General features: G+C 29.3%; 1 protein-coding gene across 2 annotated transcripts; it reads left to right on the top strand.

The window, feature by feature from the left end:
* Positions 1 to 1,674: 1,674 nt before the first annotated feature.
* On the top strand, positions 1,675 to 6,815 carry LOC124949687 (vacuolar protein sorting-associated protein 28 homolog). 2 transcript variants are annotated; one of them, XM_047495258.1, is made up of 4 exons: positions 1,675 to 3,258; positions 3,339 to 3,638; positions 4,645 to 4,870; positions 4,948 to 6,815. In XM_047495258.1, the coding sequence occupies exons 1-4, from the start codon at positions 1,787 to 1,789 to the stop codon at positions 5,365 to 5,367; spliced, it is 2,418 nt and encodes an 805-aa protein (XP_047351214.1). In that variant the 5' UTR covers positions 1,675 to 1,786; the 3' UTR covers positions 5,368 to 6,815. The 2 variants fall into 2 exon arrangements, with proteins under 2 accessions (XP_047351214.1, XP_047351209.1); XM_047495253.1 differs by lacking the exons at positions 1,675 to 3,258; positions 3,339 to 3,638 and adding an exon at positions 4,213 to 4,368 and having other exon boundaries at positions 4,622 to 4,870.
* The last annotated feature ends 10,402 nt before the right edge of the window (positions 6,816 to 17,217 follow it).

Below are 17,217 nucleotides of genomic sequence, written 5' to 3'. Positions count from 1 at the left end.
TCTCTCTCTCTTTCTCTCTCTCTCACTCGCTCTTCCCTCTTCGGTTGGCCCTCATCGCACCGACACGCTCGACTATCTCGACTATTAATATAAAAGGGGGTTCCTCGACACTCGCCGCCCGGTAATTGTGCGGCAAGCCGAGTACGGAGCACTCTCGCCGATTTAGATTTCCACGCCGGGCTTGGAACCCTTTCTCGTGTCCCACCACGAACCTAGCTCGTAGTAACCACTCTCTGTCTTGCTCCTTTCTCTCTCTCTCTCTCTCTCTCTCTCTACTTGCCCAATAATGAATATCTCTGACACCTTCTTCTTCTTCTTCTTCTTCTTCTACTTCTTCTTCTTCTCCACCTTCTCCTTCACTTCTTGTTTCTTTTCCCTTTAACCATTCTTTCTCACCACCTTTCGACCAACTGAATGTCTCTTCCACTCCAATCACACTGTCGTTACTCCCTTATCCTCTTCCTATCTTTCCTCTTTCGTTTTCTATAAAGTGAAGATGAAGATATAAAACGAATTAAAGATATGTAAGAGGATAGAGAAAAAATGTTACCGATTATGGAATCATGTAATTACTTTTTACAGTTGTAATTATGATAAAAAGGATTATTAAGAATTGGACAATATCTCTAATTAATAATTAATTATAAGTCTTATTTATTTATTAAAAATTGATTGTCATGCTCTAATTTGTTAAAAGTAATTTGTAACTTATTATTATTTTAGATTTTATTTCGAACAAATTATGATTATCCATTCTGAATTACAATAGTCATTATATTCTTTTAATTCTTTACATTAAAAAAAAATATTTTACCTATCATGTTTTATTGATAATTAATGGAATTGTTTTCAGTTTGATATATGTACGATTTTAATATATATCGATATATGCTAATGCTTTATAAAAATGTAGTATTTCTCTCTTTCTTTCTTCCTCTCTTTTTTTTTAATGATATTTTAATCCTCTCTAAATCGTATATTTCAAATTATTGGAAAAGCATCGGGCGTACTTGGGAATTTAAGCTTCGAAGGCAATATTTTCACCATAATGAACATAATGGTTACTCGGAATCGGAATTTCATTCGAGTTGTATTTTATGATCCGAATATTTTATGATTATTTATACATACGAAGAAAAACTATTTAGTAAATATCAAAAAATGAATTTAATTAAGAATTAATTAAGAATTAAATATCAGAAAATGAATTTAAGTTGACGTGTAATAATGAACAAGAATTTTTAATAAAAATTTCTTTTTATATTTTTAAATACACAATAGATATCAATATTATTTTTATATATGCTTATCTTTCATATTATTTTTTATTATTCGATTTATAATTGTTTAATTTAAAATATTTTTTTTTTGTATATTTACAGCGATAAATAAAATTTCGCAAGAAATAAAATTAAAATTTAGTATTAGGATTACGATTTGTCTGCTAAAATCCCAATCGATTCAGGTATGTATACACAATTTACTGCACCCGTCATCCAAGACGTTTGAAAGTTTAAATATATTGTTTCATTTATAACTTTCCATTTATTCACATTTCTTTCATTGTAATTTCTACGTAAATTTGTGTAAATTTCGTATACATTTTGCATCATGCATTATGTAAGAATAAGATGAATAAGGTCTCAAGATTTTACTTTCCTTTTTCATTATAATATGGCGACTATAAGTGTATTGTGTCACTTTTATTCTGTTTGTTTTAATTTTTAATGTATAAAAATTTGTATATATATATATATTATTTTCAAATTATACATTCTATACTTCAATGTTAAGTTCCGATGATACAGAAATTGAAAATATTCCACAAAATGAGAGATACAGGAGAAAACCAAAATACGTGAAGAGGTTAAATTTTGGTCAATCTATCATAAATTTAAATACAATAGATAGATTAAAGAAACCTGATGGTAATAAATTTATAATTGATGAAAATGTGGCAAGAATACCTGGTACAGAAAAAGAAGATTTTGTACGCAAGTGGATTGAAATTCATAACAACAATGACGATCTATCCAGTAAAGAATCTAATCAATCATCACCTGTATTGGGTACAGCTACATCAAAACAAGCACAAACATCTCCTATTTTTGGTGTTTGCAAAAACCGTAATAATGTAAGATCAAAATCAGATTATAATCTTATAAAAAGTGAAATATGTAAACAGCTAGAAACATCACCAATTCTTGGTAGCTTAAAACGAAAGAATAGAAAGAGATTAAATTTTTCTGGTAAAAAGAAAGAAATCGAATTGGACATAGATGATTATGTTAACATAAAAAAAAATCTTTTTGTAAACAATTCTGAATATAATAGTTCACAAAATGTAAAGGTGGACAGATCTCCTATATTAGTTAGAGATGCATACTATTACAAAAGAAGACGTAGAAGATGTATTACTGAAAACAATCAGATGCATAAATTAAATAATACTATCGTTGAGACAAGTGATTGTGGCAATAGAAATATAAACTTATTATCTTCTAATACATCATCGAATGTTAATTCTTTAAGTCCTGAAATTTTTATATCTGCTGCAAAACAGAGAAAAATAGATTGTGGTAAAGATGATGGAGATAAAGAAATATGTATATCAAAGAGCATGATTATTCCTATTTTCTCATACTCTTCTATGATAAAGGATAATGCAATTATAAACAATAGTTCTATAGATAAGAACACTCCAGTGATTGAGTCAGTATCTAGCGATGATAGTAATATAACAGAACACAAGGAGATTACAGATTTAAATAGTGATAATGATGAAATAATAAATAATATGATAGAAGATATAGATAATGAGGATGCAATTCCTTTGACAAAAAACTCTATTCCTGGATCTAATATTACATCCAAAAGTCTATGTAAGGTTATAGATAAATGGTCCTTTGCATCTCCTGAAGATTCAGATAAGACATTTTATTCTGAAGTAGAAGTCTATAAGAATAAACTTTCCCATAAAATCGCAAATGAATGGACTATAGAATCTTCTAAAGATTCAGATGAAATATTGTTATCTAAAGCAGAATCCATGAAATCTGCGTCATCTATATTTCAAAATGGTCATCCATTGGACAAAATATCACAAGTAACAACCTTTTCTAATGAAAGCATAGATAGTAGACTAAGTCAAACAAATTTTATTATAAGTACTGCTACATCTCCAGTAAGAACGAATAGCTGGCCTGCTATGTCTTTACAAATATTAGACTCTTGTAAGAAAAAGCGCAGAATCAAAAAGTAAATATTTTTAATGATTTAAAAATCTCCTTGTATGATAACTCTTATATATTAACATAATAATTCTATTTCTGTTCTAGGAACAGTTTAACAGCAAAATTGCAGTCATTGATAAATAGACAAACATCATTTGTTCGTATGTGGCAGCATCAAATGAAGCAAGTAGATATAGATGGTACGTCTATGCCACATGTGGTCGTATATGTAGATAAATGTACAGTGCATTTGTACAGACAATTTTTAGAAGGAATTGTCTTGGACGATTCTTATAATCTATTAAATAACAATGAAAATCATAGAAAATCTAATTTATCTGAATCATCAAGTGAAAAAACATCATATAAAATGATTACTATGATTATTATACCTGATATGGTAGGTAAGATTGAAATGAAATCAGAAAGCATTGTAAATATCTATCCACCGTGGGATATAATGGATGAATCCAAATCGGTATTAAACATAACATATATTAAAATAGTTTCGAATGAGCAAAGAAAAACTATCCTTAATAAAATTAAGGTACCTGAGAGAAGAAGAGAGAAAGTGCTTATTAAAGAATTTCATTGTTCGTGTTTAGGAGTGGAAAAAATACTTCCTTCTTGCAAAGAAAGATCAAACAATAAAAAATTTGATGTGATGGAAGAAATGTTTAAGTTTTAAAAAAAATTACGAAGTTAGATTGTAATTCTTTTATTGTAATATGATGTATATAACAGATATTAACAATTTGTTTATCATATGATTTTTTACATGCTGTAATTATACCCATTTCTTCATCATTAGATTATTCTGTTATGTATCTTTAGATAAATTTACATTTGTTACAAAAGTAAATTTATATATATTTTATTTTAATCCCATATTTTCTTATTATCGAATAATAATGAATGGAAGATTGCTGTAAAAATAATTTGAAATCAATTAAAATGTACTGAGATGGTATGGAATCCATCTTTTTTTATAGCTTGTCCAGTAGATGGCATTAGTGTCCACGCGGATTCGAAGTTCTTTTGTCTATCGTATCAATTAAATCAATTAGAAATTATTGTTCATTTTAATACTATTACTGAAATTTGAGGCTATCTTGTGCGACAAAAGTTTATTTAGGTATGTAGTGTATAACTATAATTTTTTTTTATCGAATAACATGGATTTTATACGCAGTCAATATTAAGAGATTGATGTGTCATAAGTCGATGTGATAATTGATAAGGAAATTATAGATAATAAATTTTTTATCATTTCATATAAATACTAAAATTGAATTATAATTTTATTATTTATAAAGCTTAATATATATTAATTATCTTTTATATCTATTTGCCTACCTAACCTCAAATATTGTTTCTTTTCATTGTAGTTTCACTCTTCTATTATTCCATACACAATAATGTCGGTTGCTCAAGATCGTCCAGAATTATATGAAGAAGTGAAGCTATACAAAAATGCCAGGGAAAGAGAAAAGCATGACAATCAAGCTGATCTTTATGCGGTGGTCAATACTTTGCAACATTTAGAAAAGGCTTATATCAGAGATTGTGTCACACCAAAGGAGTATACAGCAGCATGCAGTAAATTGTTAGTTCAATACAGAGCAGCATTTAAGCAGGTATATGTTCTGATATGATATTTATAGACCAATATTATTTATAATTCATTTTATCTTATATAAATATCATGTATTAGGTTCAAAGCGACCAGTTTCCTACAATAGATACATTTGCAAGAGCTTTTCGTTTGGATTGTCCAGCAGCTCTGGAAAGGATTAAAGAAGATAGACCAATTACGATCAAAGATGACAAAGGAAATACTTCTAAGTGTATCGCAGATATTGTTTCATTATTCATTACCTTGATGGACAAACTTCGATTAGAAATCAAAGCTATGGATCAATTACATCCAGATTTGAGAGATTTAATGGATACAATGAATCGTCTTAGTATATTACCCAGCGATTTTAATGGAAAAGAAAAGGTTGCAGAATGGTTACAAACATTGAATAATATGTCTGCTTCAGATGAACTGTCAGATACACAAGTGAGACAACTTATTTTTGATCTTGAAACATCTTATAATGCTTTCAACAAAATATTACATAATTCTTAACTTTGGATATTCAACATATTAACTATTCAGACACATTATTTTTATTAATGCAGTGATATTCGTTCCAATTATTCAGGTCATATTATTTGCAATTACGTAAGTTTTTGCAATGAGAACTAATGTCAAATCATATTCCTCCGATTGTTCCTTCAATTTTATGCGAGGATAATAATATCGAAGGATTTATCGTATTAACATTTGCTCGCTACTTGTAACTATGTTAAATATAAGTATAAGTGACGTATATATACGAAAACAATATATATATATACATATATATATATATATATACATATATACATATATATATATATATACATATTTATATATATACATATGTATAGCTATGCACAGAGTTAACTATTTTCGATGTGATACTTTCTAAACCGTACACAGTGAATTGCAAAGTGTGTGACACCTGATGTTAAAGATATGTATATTATTAGAGTGATAAAATTATTTGTAATTGTGATTCTCCATTCGGAGAATAAGAAAAAGTCAAAATTCATTAGGTGAATTTCTTTTTGTAGATCTTTTTCTTTGTTTTGTCAATCAAAAAATAATTTTTGGATAACTTTACGTCGAAAGTTTACGAATATTAAATGTAGAGTAGTTTAGGATAAGCACATGTGTTGTGTTTGTTAATATTAACTACTTGTTGCTTTGATTATATCGAAGAAAATAAAAAGGAATAGAATTTTATTTTAATTTTAATTGAACTTTGAAAAATAAATCTCTTTACGATTTATTGATTTATCAAAAAGTTATAGAAAGATCAAAAATGTGTGAACTAAAGTTTAATACAGTTAGAAACCTGGTCGAATGGTATCGATCGATCCTGTCGATGGCAAAGCTTCGATATCTCTTGGGCAGGCTGTTTGCGAACAATGCCAGCGTGGGTTTAATTCGAGTCGCGTCCCTTTGATGTGCCGGCTGCAGACTTTTCCAAGTCGTATTTACGCGGGTACACCCGGTATGCAAATGAAGAGGGTAGTCCTTCGACGCTCGGAGGCAGCAGTAGTAGTAGTAGCAGCAGCAGCAGCAGTAGCAGCAGCAGCAGCAGCAGCAGCAACAACAGCAACAATAGCAATGCCGGCAGCCATGGTCGTTCAAGTGCAATAACAGACAAACTATTGACCAAGCTAAACTAAATTAAACCGAAGCTCTACCAACAAGCAAATCTACCTTGCTGGTTTTACCGTTGGTCTATTTCTTTCTTCGTTCGCCGAAAGCAACGTTACGCGTGACTCGCGGATATTGCGATTCCGACTACTACTTCTTTACTTTTTTCTTTCTTTCTTTCTTTTCATTTGTCGTATTTTAGGAAGGTTCTCTCCGAGAAAAATCTAATCTTCTTAAGCCACGATTAGAAATTTCGAGTTAAAATACTCATCCTTGTGTCTTATCCAGTTCTACTTCTTGAATAAATAATTAAATAATAATTTTAATATTTTTAATATTTTTAATATTTATTAGTGTGCGTGTGCGTGTGTGTGTGTGTGTGAATCATTTATGAAAATGATTCATATGATATTTCGATATGATTAATATTCGTAAATTTTTTTTCCGGTGTAATTCTTTTTCTCTTACACAAATCTTTTCTTTCTCTTTTTCTATCCTCTATTTTAGCCAGCAAACGAGAGAATTTCTTTATGAAGGGTTTTGCATATGCCCAAGGGCAAAAGAGGGCGACATTGAAACGGAGAGATTCAGACATTGGCTGTCTCCATAATGGAATATTCGTTCGTTGGCATTTGGCCATTGCAACGTTGTTCCTTTTAGACGGATTCGTTACTACGGTCAGCATTTTAATAATAAAAATCTCTACAATCTCTATCCCATCAACTTGTTTCTCTTTCTGTTTGTGTTCCCTGCTACTTCCTAAATCTTACAGTTTTATTTTTTAACGTGAACTTCGAATGTAATTATAAATTAATTAAAAATTATAAATTAATAACAATAATTAAATAATTGACAAATTAATTAATAATTATTAACATTTTATATATTAATGACAAATATAACAATATAAATACATTAAATCACAGTAAATAGAAATAGAAATAAAACAAATTTCGAATTTTTCAATTCGTATTAAAAAATTCAAAGATGATCATCAGAACATTTCTATCGTATCTAGACGATAAGTGATGCATATCGTGTCATCATGGATATACTCTCGAGTAAATATATCTCGTCCATTGGCTGACTTTCGATCGATTCATCGCGAGCTTCCGTGATATATAACCGAAAATCAAGTCTCTATTTCATTGAATATAGAGACCGTCTATTTTTACAGATTCTATCGAACGTATGAGTCGGCTTTTCATTCCTTGGTTCTTATTTATCAATGAAGTTACGCTAATTATTATTCAAACGCACGAAACGAACTATAACGAATTCCTTTAATCTCATGGATCTTCGAGTTTATTTTAAAAGGATAACGAACGACGTCTGGAAAGAAAAAAATACTCTTATGTTTACTTGAAAAGTTTGAAGTAAAGAAAATAGAAAAGAAAAAATAAAAAATAAAAGTAGTCTCATTTTCACGAAAAAACGTTTTTTATATTTTGACATATTAAAGGGAAAATGATATTGGACATTTTGTCAGCCAATTCGAAGGATACTCGTCAATGTCAACGGTTGATCCTTCTTTTAGACGAGGGTGAAACCCAAAGGATCTCTCGAGTAGGTACGAAATAAGAGCTCTTCGAAGATGGTGCTTTTTTCGAACGATCTCGTACGTAACTTATAAAGGATTTTTCTGTCTTTTCAGATACATCTATGTAATTCATATCGGATTTGATAATTTTTTATAAATACATTTAACAATTTAAAAACATTTAACAATTTCTCTTTGTTACATAAGTAATACAAAATTTTTTATACTTGTTACACATTAAAATACACGCAATTAATGTATGTACGCACATACTTATGTATTTATTCGTTATATTTTTTTTTTTCTTTATTATTTCATTTTAATTATTAACCATTGACAATTCTATTATTTTTATATCCTTAATTACTTCGTAAGATATTCGTATTATTTCTTATTTAAAATAAAATATAAAACATAATCTTTTTGTCATAGAGACTGACTTAAGGTCCGTTTCTCTTTAAAGCAATCTTGAAGCTATTCCATCGTGGCTGAAAATGTTCAAGGTGTCTTTTGGCGGGAGTCAATATATATATATATATATATATATATATATATATATATTTTCTCGAAGAGACGCTGACGCTTCCTTCCTTTTCCCTTCTCGACCTCGTTCCATGGGCTTTACCCGTCGATCCATCCTGTCGCTCGCTTACGCGATGTTATTTCAATCTAAATCCTTCGAATCGCGAGTAAATATGCTCGGAAGACTTATTTTCCCTATCTCTCCTTCATCTTCTTACTCTGCTACTCCATTTTCCTCTCTCTCTCTCTCTTTCTCTCTCTCTTTTAATTTCTACTATCTCGTTTTATTTAAATATTCAACAGATCTTTAACCTTTTGCACTATGATGTCATTGCTAACTATTAGTATAACGCTATATTTTTTTTTTTATTTGAAATCAACTCCAACACGACACTTTATTTGATTAATAATACAGATCTATGAGAATTAATTTTATTTACAAATTTCTTTTAAAGTATATAAAGTGTCTTAGAATAAATGGGAAACATTTTAAGAATGACTTGAGCATATCCAAACAATAAAAGACAAGTTTATCTAAACATATGTCATATTTCACTTTGTTTTCGAGTATTAGCGAATTATATATCACGATAATTCTTTCGTTAGATAGACGATATCTATTATGTATAGAACATCTATTGACTATGTATGTTGAAATTTTTTATGAAAGAACTGAGCAAAGCTTCTAGTAAATTCGAGCAACGTCTGAACATATGGAGAGTATAAAATAATCATTGATAAGACGTCTGCTTATATTCAGATGTAAGAAAGTTATTTTGAACGTCTCTTATAAAAGTAAGCAGATAGAGTCCGTTGAAAATCAAATCCGTTATAACTCGAAAACAAAGTCAAATAGGACATACGTTTATATGAACTGTTTTCATTGTTTAAATATGCTAAAGTTACTCTCTTTCCCTCTTAAAATATTTTCTACATATTTTAAGACATTCTATATGTATACGTACGTAAAGACATGAGATATCAAAATTAGAAAAAGTTCAATCAGAATTGATGAAGAATAAATTAAAAAGAAAATAATTGTAATACAGTGGATTAAAAATTGAATTGACAAAATTATTTGAATGTCTTTCGAGTTTACAAATTAATATGTATATTACTTTAAAGAAAATGATTTCAAAGGATTTTCTTTCTTTTTTCGTCATCAAAGTATATATCACTCTTGACATTATAATTTTTCTTTGACAAGTAATTAAAATAATACATATAAATAGTACAAAACTGAATACACACACACACATACACACATACACATGATTCTTGTTTTTCATTCGAGAATGACGGGAATATATTTGCTGTTCTCTTTTCTGCCAGTTTGTTTCGTTTGAAAATTACGAATAAAAACAAAAGTAAAAGAAACATGTAGAAAAAGAAAGAGAAAATCTCTTGTAGTATCGTAGATGTTATTCACGAAGAACGAAAGGAGAAGAGAGATGAAAAATGAAGAAGAAGAAGAAGAAGAAGAAGAAGAAGAAGAAGAAGAAGAAGAAGAAGAGAAAGAAAAAGAAAAGGGAAAAGAAAAATAGAAAAAGAGGAAGAGGCACTTGTCTTCCCGATTGTTGTGCGTGAGGATAGTCGACGAAGGGCTACGTTGACGAGATCGTGGTTGCATTCTTTAGATGCAATCAGAGAATGGAAAGGGTAGACCTGTCGTCTAGACTACGTGTTTATGTCTTAAGTGTCAGGACTGCATTTGAAGTCGAATGTGGAAGTCATAAGGAAAAAAAAAAAAATAAATAAATAGGAAAGAAAAAGATAGAAATGAGACAAAACTATAACATAAGCAAATATCTTTCAAGAAAAGTTTAATTTTTTTGTCTGATTGTTAAATTACTTACCATGGTTTTATTGATTGATTGTAATCTTTGCGAATAAAAGATAAGTATCTGTTTCTTTCACTTGACGAAGATTTAATAATTTTTTTTTTTTTTTAATGAAATTATCTGCCGTGATTTTATTAATCATCGATAATGGAGACTGGCGTCTTCGGAAAAAAAAAAGAAATTTGATGGACATATACATATAAAAAAATCATATATATGTTTTTTTATATATTTATATGTTATTATGTATTTTTTATATATATGTTATTGTACATTTTTTACAAGGAAGATATTTATTTTTTCGATCTTTTTTTTCAGAATTGATTAAAATTTCACGATTGCGTTGTAGTTGATTACAGTATTTCGAAAGATTTTTTCTCTTTCTCTCTCCTATCATGATATCATAAATATCTATCGAGAAGATTTCGAGGAGTTCCTCATGGCAGGAATCGTAAAGACTGGCGTGTCTCTTATGGATTTCGTATTACCGTACGATTTTTTCCCGATTATCTGTGCATGGCCATAAATCCTGGAGACGTACTCAAATTGAGTGCTTTCTAACTTTACCGAGCACCTATTCATATACATACGTGTAGCATAATATACACGCATATATGTGAGCTCGCATATATAAAAGCATGCACAGTGAAATAGGTATGTACGTCACGGAGAGACACGCAAGCGAACGAAACGCAGGGTATTTCGTGCGAACACACGCAGCTTCGATCGTAGCTTTGTCGCTTAAAAAGCATATCGCATCTGTGCTACGTGAGTTGCTTTTGAAAAATTGTTCCCGATACGTCAGCGCCGGGGTAGAAAGAAAAAGGGTGGATTCGTGAGTACAGGAAGCGATATCCGAATCTTTCTCCCTCTTTCTCTCCCTTCCTCTCTTTATCTCTCTCTTTCTCTCTCTCACTCTCTCTCTCTTCCTTCCCCCTCTTTTTCGACTTCCGAGCACCTGAGTATCCGAACGATATTTCTCTTCTTTTACGTGTTTCGAAGAACGATGATATCCCTCGCGAAATCGGATTTACGCTCGTCCGAGTACGGTCTACGAGATGCGAGATTATCGAAGAGAAACGAGAAATGCGACTTCTTGATCGATGAAAAATGAAGAGAAGGTAAAAGGCTACGGCGTAAATTCGTTCTCCGATAACTTCTCTTATACGAAAGTTGTTCAGATATCTTTTATGATTTTTCTATTCTTCTTCATTTTTGGTTACTTTTTCTTGAATTTTTCATCGATATTTTTTCTTTTTTTTTTCCTTCTTTTCTTTTTATAGGTAAAAGTGATACATTTGACAAGGTTTAAAAGGAATAGAAATATATCAAGATGAAGGTACAAGCTTGTCTTCGACGATGTACGTACCTAAAAAAAAAAATTTTCTTTCGGGTATACGATGTCCCGGGACAAAGTACCGAATTAAAATTTTCGTTTAAAAGATAAGCTAACGAGAGACTACTCTTGTGCCAAGTTCGACGATCTTTGCTGGTTTAATGTACATATACTTGCTGTGAGAGGATAACGCTGTCGACTTTTGGAAATTGATCCGTAAAGAAATTCTCCTGTCGTATCAGTTATTTTATAAAAGAGTAGACAAGATAGGTATTTAAGATAAAATTCAATAAAAATGAGTTTTATACGGACTTGAGAGCTTGGATTCTCGTCAGATTTATGGAGAAAAAAAGAAATTAATGGTCCAAAAGGATCAATTTCTTTGTCTTTCCTTTTCTTTTTCCTCTCTTTTTCCTCTCTTTCTTTTTTTTTTTTTTTTAAATACTCAAGGGATTCGTTTCGAAAGCTTCGTTATCTCATGGTGTTCATTCACGACACGGCGAGACATGCAATTTCCAAGATGACGGAGATTACTGAAATCGCATACAAATCGTAGCGAACTACGGAGATCATGTTGCATGCACGATATTAGTTTCTCCTTGCAGTATTTCATTCTGATGAAGCCGTCCTCTGGGACGTACTTTATGTTGATGCTGTTGGCTACTCAACCATTTGATCGCCATAATCATTATAACGTCTGAATTCGATAAGCGTTCTCTGTCCGAAAAAATTACCTATGAAGTGGAAACACCTTTTATTTCGTTTTCTTCTTATTATAAAAAAAAAGAAAAAGAAAAAAGAAAAAAGAAGAAAGAAAACTTATAATTTTAAATTTTGTACAAGATATCGTATACTTTTTAATTTAATTTAAAAGATGTATATAATTTAAAAATAATTAGCATGCAAGAATAAATAATAATAATAATAATAATAATAATAATAATAATAATAATAATAATAATAATAATAATAATAATAATAATAATAATAATAATATAATATATAATAATAAATTTTGGAATGATTTAGAACTTTATAATTATTTTTTTGTATCGGATCGATAATGATAATCGAAAGAATCTATTTCGTTAGCGGATCGAATCAAAGAGGAGAAAAGTTTCGCTATGAAATCGAGAAACGAAATGATATTTGTCTTCTGGCAAAGAGAATGTCGATTCTTTGAGTTTTATTCCGCCACGGCGATTACGGTGCTCGTAATGAGAAAAGAAGAAAGAGAGAGAGAGAGAGAGAGAGAGAGAGAGAGAGAGAGAGAGAGAGAGAGAGAGAGAGAGAGAGAGAGAGAATACGATCGTTCGTTAACGATCTTTCTGTGCGTGCTCGTTTTATAGGGGTAGATCGCGTTCTAAGGGGTGCCACAAGGGAGCCATTCGCGTGTCCTGAGGCCTGGCGACAATCGCAGCCGTTACGATAGCCTTCGGACGTTTGGTCCGATCGATAATTCGATTCTCCAGGGAAAAATCGAAATGAGATGGCTTCCATTGAGAATTCAGCGAAGTATTTAACGGAACGTAATTTCGTGCTGACGATATTATTGCTACTGGATTGTTTTGAATTTTATCATTTCTTTTTCTTATACAATTATCGCAATTATATTTTATACCATATACCAATATATTTTATTAATATTAGGATTGGACATCGTTTATCTTCCTGATGATTATTTGAAATAATAGAAATTATAAAGAATACTATAATTAAGATATAAGAGCACGTTAACAATTTTTAATATGCCACAATTGAAATATCTAGTATCGAAATACTTATCTATTTCTTTTATTTCTTATTTTCCATTGCAATACAGTCTTTTTTTTCTTCAAGTAATTATGCAATATATCGTGTAATTTCTAAATGACGAAACATAAAAAATTAATGAATCTTTCATATTATCCTAATAATAAATATAGATACGTGTATCTTTTAGAATTTAGTTTATTTCGTCATATATATTACGTGTTAAGGAAATGAAATGATCCATCATTTCTAACAGAAATCCATTGATAAACTAGTAATGAGCGAAAGTCACTATGTGTAAGAAGAAAAGGAAAGAATTTGATAAGAAATCATAAGCTCCTTTTTTGATAACCTCGAAAATAACTCAGTTGCCCTCTTAAGTCATAGTTCATGAGGTTCTTTTCATCATATATCCACTTCTTGCTTCGTGGCTTAAGCAATAAATTAGAACATTTCCTGTTTAAAAAATTAAATACATACATATATATATATATATATATATATATATATATATATAAATATATAAATGTATATAAAAATATATATAATAATTGTAAATGTATATAAAAAATATATATAATAATTAAAAAAATATATAAATAACAATATTATAATTTTATATATATATACATATAGATATAATTATAAAACTATTGTGCATCTCGTGAGCTGCATTTGAGAAATCGCCTAATTAGCAGATATTAATTCTAGTCCGATAAATCAATTACAAATAAAAATTAACTTTTCGCAAGTTAAAATTTAATAATTCGATCAAAAGTAAAAAGTATATAGTACTTATAACATTTTAATTTTTTTTTTTATATGTAGATAAATGACAAATCACAAATGTACGAGGTATTAATATATTAATTGTAAGTATGCTAATTGTAAGTATGCTAATTGTAAGACACGTTCAAAAATCTTTGCAGATTATAAAAAAAATTAATGTATCAATAAATTCAAAGATTTAAAAAATTGTTTGAGAGCATGGTTCAACTGTATGACTGCATTGTAGCATGTTCTCAAATGGAAATAAATAAATGTTATTATAGGAGAGTTCTTTAAGAAATACAGATCATTTCGTATCTCTGAATAGCTATTAGAAAGTAACAGTACAAAAATGTCTCCATGAAAAAAATGAAAGAAATATGAGTTATATGAAATAAATTTAATATTGAACGAAATTATTTCAGACTTATTGTAAAACAAACTACAGAATAATGGCTATCTGAACAATAGCTATCAGTTACTATTTCGAAACAAACACATGTCAGCGGCTGTCTGACGTGAGAGTAAAAGTTTTCATAGCTACTTTTAAATGAATATTGAGAATACTTTTGAGAATAATTTAATTATAAAATATAATTACTTCATCATTTTCTCTTATTAAATAATTATTTAATACACATTTCCCTTCGCTTGTTTAATTATTTCTATTTTACAATAATTCTATTCTATTTTTTTTTTTTTTTTCAATGTAATCTAAATTCAGTATACTCTATAATCTTCATATCTCTGTGATATCTTTTTTATTTGTTTTGGCCTACATAATATATTTGAAAAACTTTTTAATCTCTTTCATTTTTCTACTAACTTTGTGCTCACTATCCGACAATTTTTCATCTTTACTCATTTTCTTCTTATCATTAATCTTTTCCTCTTCGTTGGTATCATAACTTGTGTCAAATTTTGCTTATATTTTTTTTTTTTTTATTTTAATGTAATTGTATTCTCTTTCTGATCAACTCTCTCTCTCTCTCTCTCTCTCTCTCTCTCTCTCTCTCTCTCTCTCTCTCTCTCTCTCTCTCTCCCTCTCTCTCTCACTCACTACTTGTAAATTTCTCTGAATCAAAATTTGTGGTTAACTCATTTTCTTCTGTTTTCTTAATCAAAACTTTATCTTCCGAGTCTAAGATATTTTTTTTTCATTCGTTTTATCTTATCGAAATAATCTTTCCCTTGAATTTTTTTTTACGTATCGTTTTTTGTTACCTCCTTATCTACAGATATATTATACTTTTATTCAATTCCGGTCATTTAATTCTTAATTTTCTTTCAAATAACATTTCTGCAAGTGAAACTTCCATAACTGAATACAACGTTGATCTGTATATTAACAAATATTTTATTAATTCCTTGCGCCACTTCTATCCTTCTCCATATGCTATTTTTAGTCGTTTTAGAATACTACCATTTTATTTTTCTATTTTTCAATTTATTTGCGATGAATATCGAGCTGTATATGTATATTTTTATATTATTATTACGCGGTCTAGCTTTTAAATCTGTGTTTGTAAATTGCAAACTATAATATTTGGATATTCAAATCTGTCAAATATTTTAAATAAATGTTTTTTTTTTATAATCTTTGCTGTTAGGTTTTTTAATATTATTATATCGAAATATCAATAATAATAATCAGTAATGACTAAATATTTTTACTTGTCGATAATTGTCAATCTATTACAACAATGATTATATAATCCCTACAACGAAAAGTTTGATTCTACGCTTTTTTGAATTAATTAATATTCTTTATACGATTCAACGATATTCTCCGCGTCTTTATCCCTTACTTTCCACCATATTTATCTTCAATCGATTTCTCATTGTCAAAATTCCCAGATAATTTTCGTGTGCCAATTTTAAGATTTCCCTTTCATAAAACTTTTGGAATAACAATTTGCGCATTTCTCTTAATACTAAATTATTATAAATAATTAATTCATCTTTAAGAATTTTAAATCGCGTATTATTTTATGCTTTCCATTTATTATTTTGTATTGCTTCTTGATGCCTTCCCATCTATTATTTCGTACTGTTTCTTAATACCTCCCATCTATTATTACGTATTACTTTTGAAAGTATCTTATCTTTTTTTCAATTTCTTCTCTATTTCCTTTATTATCATTGATCGTGATGTTACTTTCTTTTCTATCTATGCGATATATCTTTCGTCGTTTTTGCTTCCATTTGTATGTTTACCCTCTACACTTAATCGTGATATATCATGTTAGATTTTCCTTTTCCGTATACTACTTTATACTTCTTAAAATGGTTTATAGACGTAACATCCATCTTTCAAGTCTCACGTTAGGAGCGACGAATACGATCGTCAACTGAAGCATGGTGACGTATGGCATTTTACCGTCCGTCGCAACGCACGTTTGACGGACGATAAAATCCCGTATTTCACTTACCGTTCGTCTGCAGCGGGTTTTTGATTTCGGGAAATATATATATATACAAATACTCTAGCGCTTTATTATCTGTTACTAATTCGAATTCTATATCATACAAACAGCTATAAAATCTTTTACATGCATACATTACCTATACCTAAAGTTATTTTTTTAGTTTATCAGTATATCCTTTTACAGTCTGTTAAACTTCTACGAGCGTAATATATTATTTTCTATCGGTTTTGATCATCTAATTATGTATGCTATAGCTACCAGACTTAAGTCTATTCTAAATAATTATCGTTTTCTCTTTTGCATCATATATTCTTAACATGTTCGCATTAGATAAAATTTTAACATTTAAAATGCCTGATATTGTATTTTATTTATTATCGTTAAATTTTATATAAATTCACTGGTTTCAAAAACTCAACAGTTCTTGAAATATGAAAATTTTGCTTCTACTTTCAATTTCAATGGCTGATATCAATAACATGAAATTTTATATCCGATAAACACAATTGTGTTTCTTTAAACATATATGTATTTAGTTTT

Source organism: Vespa velutina, chromosome 1 (assembly GCF_912470025.1).
Source record: "Vespa velutina chromosome 1, iVesVel2.1, whole genome shotgun sequence".
In the NCBI taxonomy this organism is placed as follows: Eukaryota; Metazoa; Arthropoda; class Insecta; order Hymenoptera; family Vespidae; genus Vespa; species Vespa velutina.
The sequence above is the reverse complement of the archived record's forward strand: the minus strand, read 5'-3'. Positions and strand labels throughout refer to the sequence as shown.